At 35.3% G+C, this 9,567-nt stretch overlaps 2 protein-coding genes across 2 annotated transcripts; both read right to left on the bottom strand.

Moving 5' to 3' along the window:
- Nucleotides 1–32: 32 nt before the first annotated feature.
- Nucleotides 33–5,848, bottom strand: LOC145234661 (all trans-polyprenyl-diphosphate synthase PDSS2-like). Its single transcript, XM_080099375.1, has 8 exons — nucleotides 5,654–5,848; nucleotides 5,283–5,514; nucleotides 4,864–4,980; nucleotides 4,124–4,328; nucleotides 3,247–3,411; nucleotides 2,199–2,291; nucleotides 1,534–1,713; nucleotides 33–709 (listed from the first exon to the last, which is right to left on the bottom strand). The coding sequence occupies exons 1-8, from the start codon at nucleotides 5,688–5,690 to the stop codon at nucleotides 551–553; spliced, it is 1,188 nt and encodes a 395-aa protein (XP_079955501.1). The 5' UTR covers nucleotides 5,691–5,848; the 3' UTR covers nucleotides 33–550.
- Nucleotides 5,849–8,782: 2,934 nt separating this feature from the next.
- LOC145234086 (large ribosomal subunit protein eL27-like) lies at nucleotides 8,783–9,476 on the bottom strand. The gene has a single exon (XM_080098864.1). The coding sequence runs from the start codon at nucleotides 9,410–9,412 to the stop codon at nucleotides 9,002–9,004; it is 411 nt and encodes a 136-aa protein (XP_079954990.1). The 5' UTR covers nucleotides 9,413–9,476; the 3' UTR covers nucleotides 8,783–9,001.
- Between the last annotated feature and the right edge of the window lie 91 nt (nucleotides 9,477–9,567).

Genomic DNA, 9,567 nt, shown 5'->3' with positions numbered 1-9,567 from the left:
ATAAAAAGAGTAAACCCAAGGCACAAAAAATCCAGTTTGGCAATTAGAACTTTCAGTAATAGATGCAGTGAGAACACAAAATTGTTGTCAGTAGGTAATTGAAAATGTTAAACATAAAAACTAAAAGATTTCAATAACCGATCTCCAAAACTCCAAAACTCGAAATGGATAAAAATCAGTGCATTTGATAAGCTAAACACTCTTTAAAGAACCTGACAAACTTGAAAGTGTAAAAAAAAAAAATTTTGGCACAGAATAACGAAAATTCAAATAAAAACAGAAAAATTTACTTTAACTTTAAATTTGTAGCATTTCAGTCTGTGGGGTTCTATGGGCAACCACTGCTCAGATAACATGAATACAATCATACTGGGATCAGCCCTTAAGTGTCCATGCAGACCAGCGATCACTACATACTAATTTTTGAATCAGAGTATGCCAAGCCCATTGAAGGCATCATACTAAATCCACTGCATTTGTAAGTCCAATGAACCAAATTTGCAGGGTAAGCATTTCAAACAGTGCATGTTTGTAGTAGCACAACAATGTATCATGAACCAGCAAAAGCATTAGTTAAGAGTTCCAGAGAAGTCCTTTCTTCACAAAGAGGTAGTTCAGAAAGAGATTGTAGTGCCAGGTTTCTGTGACATTTTCGAGTCTGATCTGCATCTTCCATGGCTTTTGTGTTTTGCTTCACAGATGTTAACAGCTAAAACAAACAATAGATTTTCTTCTCATTAAAAAAAGGTTTAAGAGAGAATACAACTGTCAACCAACTAAATAAATGACAATAATTAAAACATTGAAGCAAAGTATAGAATTAAAAAAAAAATTGGAAGGCATTTTATCTTATTGAAAAAAAATGCTTGATAATAATATTTGATAGGGATGAGCCAAGCCAAGCCAGAACCCGAGTACTTGGTACCGAACATTACTATTTTTTAAGCTCAGTGCTTGGTAGAGCAGGTGTACAGAATGACTCGAGCATTAAATTTGCATGCATTCTGACGAGATGATTTAATACATACATATGTTAAAGCAGTGGTTCTCAACCTTTTTGCCTTTGCGGACCCCTTTTGATACTATCAAGCTAATCGCGGACCCCTTTAAAGATTTTGGTATGTTTTGTCCTTTTTCATTGACAAGCAACCATAACAAGGTGCAGAATATACAAACCACATTTGGTCAAGGACCAAAATTTTAATCCTTTTGTCTGGGTAGCGACATCGGAAATCAGCAAGAAAGAGCCATTACAATGTGATATGACGTTATTGCCACCGATAATTTACCTCTGTTGCGTCACAATGGAGTTGATATGTCACAATGTATTTTGGTTTGTCGCCAATGAAGAATGTCTTTAAACAAGTTTCATGCTATTTTAAAACACAGAAGCATTTTTTAAATCGCGCTTTATCAATCTCCATGTCCGCAAAATTAGGAAGTTGTCGCGGACCCCCGGTTGAGAACCACTGTGTTAAAGGGTTTTATTTCATTAAACAAGAACATACATAGTTAATGCTCCTAATTTGTTACCTTATCTTTGCAGAGTTTGTATTCATTCCCTTCGTTCTCTAAAAATTGTTCCATCCATTTTTGTCCATTATTTTGCTCAGCAGCCAATACTACAGGCAACATACAAATTTCTGATAAAAAATTGTGATTCTGCCCATTGTTTCCATTTCCATTGTTCACTCGCTGTAGATCAAAGTTTGCCTAAAAACAGTAAAAATATATTTAAATCTTTAAAAAAATGTTGTGTCTGATAGTTCAACAGTCAGCACAAAAATGCAGGTACTGAATACTGCATGTTATCACATGGTAAGCGGTTTTAACGGACTTTATGAAAATTTATAACTTTGCAGACTTTTGAAAGCGATTATGGTTAGAGCTATTGGGGTTGGGGTGAGGGTTTGTAAAAAAATTTAGATAACACCACATCTGGCCTTATTTACCTTTATTTTGGATTTTCACACATTCCACAAACCATGCGGTTTTCTATGTATTATTTACTTTCCCCGTACTATTTAGTTTCCCAAAATGAAAATGTCCTCAAAAATAGAACGCTACAATGTTCGCAGACATTTTTTGTCTGTTTAAATGATTTTGATCCTTAAAAGCATTGTTATGCACAGGAATGCTTAAAATCTACTTTTGCCTCACATGCAAAAAGCTTGTTGGCATATTATGCAATTTTTTACCAGTTGTGCCAGTATAAGGTGTTTTCCAAACTCAGATGCAGTGTTTCCATATTCCACACTCTTTCCTGCCAATTCCACAGATGCCCTACAAGCCTTAAACAAAAAAGTAAGTATATTTATACATGCATGTACACAAACTGTTGTTTAATGACTAGATTCAACCAACTGAGCCCAATAAGGTGCAAATATGGTCCCACCACCTACTTTTTTTTTAAAAGCAGAGCCGAAAGCAAGTATGCTTTTTGTTCATATGTGTTTTTGTTAAACTTGATACGCTGCAGGTTTAACCTTTTTAAAGCAAAAATATTGTTCAACATGCCTGGCTACTTACAAAGATAATATATTGAAAAATTTTAACAGCACAACTACAGCAAAACTTGTTTAACTTTGAGGTGTGATGCATACTCTAAATTAGCTATGTGGATAACTTCTATTGTTGGCAAATCACTGGTCAACAAAAACACTATATTCAGTATCAAGTGATCATGTACAGATGCATCCAGGTAATTGCAGAGGAAATCCCAAATCCCAAGCATAGAAATTTGTTTAAAAACTTATTCATTTTTTGACAAAAAAGCTTTTGTTTGTGCTATTAAACAAGGGGCCGGCAACCTTGCCAATTTACTTGTTATTTTCATGTATTAATGACCTCGTGTGCCAACGTTTTTCTAAATAATAGTGGCTTGTGTCAGTAGGTATCAATAAAAAAGAGAAAGCAGTGTGTTTTGTGCATGTATGGCAGAATTTTAAGACAATGGTGTGACAAAAACTATAAAAGCAGTGTAACAGGTTAAATTGTTACTTGAACATAAACACGCAAATCGGTTGGCGTGCCATGAAAAACAACCCCGCGTGCCAACCTTGGCATGCATGCCAGGGGTTGCCGACCTCTGTATTAAACAGATTCGTGCTGGCTTGATGGCCAACTTTAATATGAAACTGCTATTTTGCCAAAACAGACACACAAGCACTTGACATTTCTTGTACCTATGTTAAATCAGACAACATGACATGCTGAATATACCAATTAAGCTACAATGATGGTTACGTTTGACAGTAGGCTTCCATGAGCTAAATACATTATGTCCCTCCACTGTGTCAAACTCATTGGAAGATCTTCAAGTGAAGTAATGTGGGAAAACTCCCCACTTTCAGGGAGGACAAAAAATCCATGTGACATATCACTGATAGATGATGACATCAAATCAACAACCTGAAAGACATAGCTTTGATGGGTTACAGATGCAATTTGCAGTAGAAAATGGCGTTAGATTTAATGGTATATATTTGTAACTTTTTATACTAGCCAATAACAAATTACAACAATCTTATGAAGTTCCATGTTACAAAAATGCTAAAGGTAAAGTGGTAGTTTCTGGTAGAACAATTAAAACCTCATACATCCAAAATATACAGAAAACACTTAAATGTGTGGGATGCAGTGTTTTTTTAAGGTGTTTTGGGGGTTTTTCTCCAGCGGTTTCCCAAACTTCCCGTTTAAGCAAATATGGCTATTTTTTGGTATTTAAATGAAACACTTGCGGTCTCTTAAAACTACTTAGCGGTCACTCAAACCAAACCTTAAAAAAAACCTGGCGGGATGTAAACCTCAGTTAATCCAGGCTTGTTTGGCCGAAAAAATGTCCTAATTATGCAACAATCTAATTGATGTCAATTAATTAATGTTTTACTACATTACAAATCATTTGTGCCTCAAGTTTTGTCCGGATAAACTGAATCCGGTTTAACTGAGGTTTACTGCATGCTGATGTTGCTTAGTGCAAAATTTATAATTAGCTGCACACTGATGTTTATTAGTAGTCAGAAAAAATGAAACTCACATCAGACTTTTCAAAACCTAATTTTAGTCAACATGTACTTTTTAAATGCACATGTTAAAATATATCAATTTCTTATATTCACACCTTGCTGTTTTTTAACTCTGATAAGGCAACACAAGCATTGGCCAGAAGAAAATCGCCACTTAAAACTGCCATCTTGTTGCCCAACTCCAGTTCACCCCTGGAATTTTTGCTGTCAACTTTCAGCAATGTTTCAACATCAACCAAGCCACGATGGATTAAAAATGCAGTATGAATAAGTTCAGTTAGCTCTGCAAGCGACCGCTGCCTATCAAAAACAAAATGCTGTGGATAAAATATACTCACAAAATTTTCCATGTTTATTTATTAACATCAGATAGTACAAATATTCATGCAAGACTTTGGTTGAAATCTTTTATGACAGTATATCAAACTTATGGAATAAAAAGCATTGTTGGCTTAGTGACACTTAGTCTAACACAACACTACTTTTGTTTCCAATTAAAATTAGCAATTGATTGACCATTGTGGATCTAGTTTATCTATGGTTTATGCCTATTTGCGGCACTAAACAAGTTGATAATGCATGACTTTTCAGCCGGTTGCTCCCAACAAACTGGAGTGCTGTAATGTGGCTACACTAGCCAACATATATATATATACTCAATCCAACATATATACCCAATGTCAAAACAGTGGGCAAAGTCTGTAACTTACTAACCAAATAAAAACATTTACAACCTTTTTGATTTGTTGCACAGCAGATCAGTATTAGTCAACAATATTAATAGTACAGATATTGAGAGAATTGTCATGCAAAATGCAATGAAATAAATTCTCACCTGCTGTAGATTTCACTCGCTTCAATGCCTCCGTCTTTGTCAGCAATTGCCTTTGACAAGAGTAGAACCACCAACCCTCTGACTTGCACATTATGTTTTGAATCAAACAACATACCTCTATGTAGAAAAATACAACTGTAAAAGCTAAAAGCACTTCAAAACTGGTAGTATCTTTGTCAAAACAAGATCAGTGGTTACATTCTCTTCATTTCCAGTAATCTTGATTTAACTGGACTAATTTGTATGTGACTTTTAAGAATACTATGGTGCAATACTTTCCCTTTTGACTAAAAGAAGTATATTTGTGTGGTTAATGCCTTCTAGTAAAATGATCAATATATTATACAGAAGGGGAAATATCAGAATTTATAGAAACCTTGTGCTTTATATATAAAATACACAAATAAAAAAGGCCTTACCTTGCAGTTTTTATTAAAGGGTGGTTTGTTCTGACAAGTTTTCTCAGATGTAGAGCAACAGCACTTAACTCATTGCTTAGCAGTGCCCTTAAACTCAAGAATGAGGTTGGAAAGCCAACTATCTTTTCGGCATCATACACAGCTTTGTTAATTGCTTGGTTGGAATCTTTTGTCAATCCATTTGTGATTGATTGGAATGAATAAGAGCACTTTAACCAACACGAACACGAATCTAAAATGTAAGCAGAGAGTACAACTTTTACACAAAACTTGACGCCCGTTAAAGACGCATTTTTAATTTAGGCCTTTACAATTTAATACCTAGCGAAGACTGGATGAATTAATTATGTGTCTCAAGATACGAAACTTACTTGGTTTGCGTCCCAAAAGTCTTGTGGCAACATTCATTTTCAAAGAACTGCCGCTGCAATTTTGCAAACTTTCTCTTTTGACCAAGACCCAAAGCTCCTTTTCGCATAATAGGGACAGCACCTCGAAGTAAGGTCGTGTGGTGTTTGGTTATCCGATGAGCGTAAATTCCGATCACACTACAAGTGAAAACCGAAATGATCTTGCAGAAAAAATATCTTAAGAAATGTCACTAATACAATTTTGGATTTACAACTAATCCAATTGGAAAGCTGGTTTTGCATTAGGCTGGGATGTAAAAAGTTCTTTCCTGTTGATCGTCATCAGTCATTCCATGTTTGCAGCAGACTTTTGGTGATAAAGAAAGCACTCAGGATGTAAAATATTCAATATCCTACCTACTTTTCAAAAGCATTGCATTCTGATCTTGCTTTAACTATGAGCTTTTCGTACGTTAGGCCTACCCTATTTTCATCACGAAAAAAGGAGGAAACATTGTTAAACGCAACTTGTGGAACTTAGTCACTTCATTTAGATTTTAGAATGATTTAGTTGAAGTTCAACACACTGTTGAATTATAAATCAGCAATTTTTTTAACTTATACCAAACATATGTCTTATGTGTCACAAAGCTGCCTCTAAAAACCCATCCTTTAGTTAATAGATCAGCTGAAGAGGTATCATTGGCAGTTTTTAAAGGGGTTATTGTCACATCGATATTAAGTAAATCAGAAAGCTTTAAAGAGGGGACTTTCAGGCACTTTTTATTGTCGACGGAGGACAACCTGGTTTAACTCTTTATGTTTGTTTCTTTACTGCCTTATCAACTCACATTTAAAAAAAAAAACTTGCCAAGGTGGTCAAGTGGTTACATGGTCACGAGTATTTTCTAAGATCGTCGACTACGTCAAGCGTGGTTTCGTTTATATTTCTCATAAAAGATCATTTCGCTTAGTTTACTGCCAAGTTTCGCTTGATCCGAGCATACGTTTCACAATGATCAAACAATCCACCAGACCTAATCTGTACCGTCGTTCACTGAACAATTCTAAATCCTACCTGGAACTGCAGCGTCTTGAGGCGTAAATCGTCTTCGTTGCAGTTTAGACATAAGAAACTTTCAAGCTAAAGCAAGTATTCATGTCCAGTTTACTGCCGTTTTAAACCACATACCACACGTTAAACCTGATTAACTCCCTAATTTGCGTTTTTTCATTGTCGCAAGAGTAATCAATTGATGTCACGTTTACTGACAAAACAAGGGGCATATACAGGGTTGCCAGAGTGTTTATATTTCTGAGATGTGTCATATTGAAGTGTAATGTCTCAGAAAAATCACTGTCCTTTTTCTAAGAACTGTTCTTTTTTGGATTAAGTCCTTATTTTGTGTTTTTTTAAACAAATACAAGTCAACTCCTTGCTACAAGCAAAAGTAAACCACGATTTAAAGTCTAAACTGTCGTGAGATGCGCGATTTTTTTCTACGAACATTTTTAAAAGAAGTTACTGGAACAGATGGTTTATTTTCAAAAACGTTTGTTTTAATTTGTAGGAGGTTTCAAGTTTTCCGTTGTCCTTATTTTGGGGTACATTTCGATGGCAACCCTGGGTATTTAACTGACGAAACTGGAAATTCAAGTTTGTTCCCAAATACGTTTAGATTTAGATAGCTTATACTTTCAAATGTTAAAAAACTATATGCTTGAGCTAATATTAACATGTTTACCGTTTCTGGGAATGGGCTTGCTACACCCAAATTCGTTTGTATGTTTCACTTTTGTATAAAATGTGAAATATTTGACTCTACATATTATTCCTGAAACAATCTCTGGATCTGCTACTGGCATGTACACGGGATTAGAGTTAAATGTAAATATATATATATTTATATTTACAAGTTAAACAGTATTTAAACTGGTACACATTTAAATAACAGTCTAGTTTAGATCAAATTTAACTTTTTGATAGTTTTGTAAGACAATCATCACAATTCCCATTCCATCACTTAGCTCAGTGCTAATCTGAGGGGAAGTACTTAACTTTAATTTGTTTATGGGAATACTACCTGCTTTGATTTAGTTTTTGAAAACTAAAATACTTATAGAATACTATGTAATATGTTACGGAGAAATGAAAATGTTGTTATTATTAAGGGAGGAATTCGTTGATAAAAGTTGGGAGCCACTAACTTATTGGGAACCATTAATCTGAAAGCAGAATTAACAGTTTAAGAGCTTTTAGGCATTTTACAGATGTTTACATTATTTCTTTGTGATAGGGAAAAAATTTAAATTTAGAAAAAAAAGAAAATTAGTAACATGTGGCCATGTTTGCATATGATTCAGCAGGCTCCCTAACAGGGTTGCAGCTGATGCAAAGCACCAGGGACAATAAGAGGCCAAAGCCCTAAATTATCCAAGCTTTTTTGTTGCTTCATATCTTGAAAAATGATGCTGAGTATAGCATTCCAGATCTCTATTTTTAATACGAATGAGAGGCATTTGAAGTTTGATTCTTGTTCAAAGGGGGGCCAAACATGTTCTTGCACCAGCAAAACTTTCAATTACGTCCAATTTGCTTCAACAAGTATTTTAACCCACAGCATATGCAAAGTGTGACTTATAATCAAGGGTGCACCCACAAATATATTTATAAACAATATATTTTAGAGAACTCAGCAAATGGTTTCATTTTCCCGCAATATAAAACATTACAGGTATGAAACTGACTTTTTAAAAATTGTTGTACCACTAGTATGGATGTTAGCTATACAGTTAAGAGTAAAAAAATCAGATAATAAAACATCATGTTTGCTATTCATCAAATTATTTTTTGAAGATGTCCATAAGTTTTGCAGGATAGGTAATGCCTTACAAACAATTACATCTAACTTGCTTTGACAAGTTTTTTTAACTCACAGCATATGCCATATGAGAATTATGATCAAGGATGCACCCAAAAAGATTGTTAAAAAGGGTACATTATAGAGCACTTGGCTAACAGTTTCATTTTCCTGCAATACTAAACGATACAACTATGAAAAACATATTTTTAAAACTTGGTGTACCACTAATGTGAACCATATATACCTAAAGTAATAAATTTAATCCACATTAATTCAAAATCAGACATTTTTGTCGTGATACTCTCAGAGATTTATTAAATCAACAAATCATACACAACTGCACAACCGAAAAGAATGCGCCAAATTCAGTATAGGACCGAGGTTATATTCCAAAGCTGGAACCACAACTTAACAAACCAAAACAAGTTTTATCCACCTCAAGTCCATTATGAAAAGGTAGAGCCCAGCAGACAAGGTGTGCAGATGTGATGATGACCTGTTGAGTTTAGAACCTCAGCTTCTGGAAAAACCACTTATTTTTGCCAGACTTGTATCGCTCTTCGAATTTTGCTTTGACTTCTCGTCGAGCCTTTCGTCTTCCTGCGGCATCACGAATGGCCTCCTTGTTTACCACCGCTTTGTCCACTGGAACGTCAACGGAATAGCGTGTGGGCATGAGATGGTTGTAGTTGATCACCTTTACGAAGGTCTTGACTTTGCTACGCTTCTTAAGCTTCTTTTTTGACATACGCTTTGTGACTTTTCTTGGGTATCTGTCGATTCCAGCCACCAAAGCATGGCCATACTGCCTATCGTGCGTGCCTTCGTCTTGGTTTTTGACTATGACACCCTTTCTGCCGGCGTAGCGCCCAGCAAGGACCAAAACAACCTTGTTTGGTTTCATAAACTTGCCCATTTTGTGATATATTTCGTGGCGCAACCTCGCAGCATGCCACACTTGCGTAAAAAGAACGACACCCATTGGATTTTACCGAACCTCTGCTCCGCACAAAATTTATTTTGGGGCGAAAGGGACAAAATAATTTATATTTTTTGAATGGTTATTATCTA

The sequence above is a fragment of the Phallusia mammillata genome, chromosome 6, assembly GCF_965637545.1.
Source record: "Phallusia mammillata chromosome 6, kaPhaMamm4.hap1.1, whole genome shotgun sequence".
Taxonomy (NCBI): domain Eukaryota; kingdom Metazoa; phylum Chordata; class Ascidiacea; order Phlebobranchia; family Ascidiidae; genus Phallusia; species Phallusia mammillata.
The sequence above is the reverse complement of the archived record's forward strand: the minus strand, read 5'-3'. Positions and strand labels throughout refer to the sequence as shown.

What these genes read in the sequence shown, in the direction of transcription:
- LOC145234661 (XM_080099375.1), bottom strand. Translation starts at nt 5,690, where the DNA reads ATGAATGTTGCCACAAGACTTTTGGGACGCAAACCAA. An exon ending in ACTTTTGGGACGCAAACCAA is followed by an intron (nt 5,515 to 5,653) that starts GTAAGTTTCGTA and finishes CTTACATTTTAG; the next exon opens with ATTCGTGTTCGTGTTGGTTA. An exon ending in CAGAGTTAAAAAACAGCAAG is followed by an intron (nt 3,412 to 4,123) that starts GTGTGAATATAA and finishes TATGTCTTTCAG; the next exon opens with GTTGTTGATTTGATGTCATC.
- LOC145234086 (XM_080098864.1), bottom strand. Translation starts at nt 9,412, where the DNA reads ATGGGCAAGTTTATGAAACCAAACAAGGTTGTTTTGGTCCTTGCTGGG.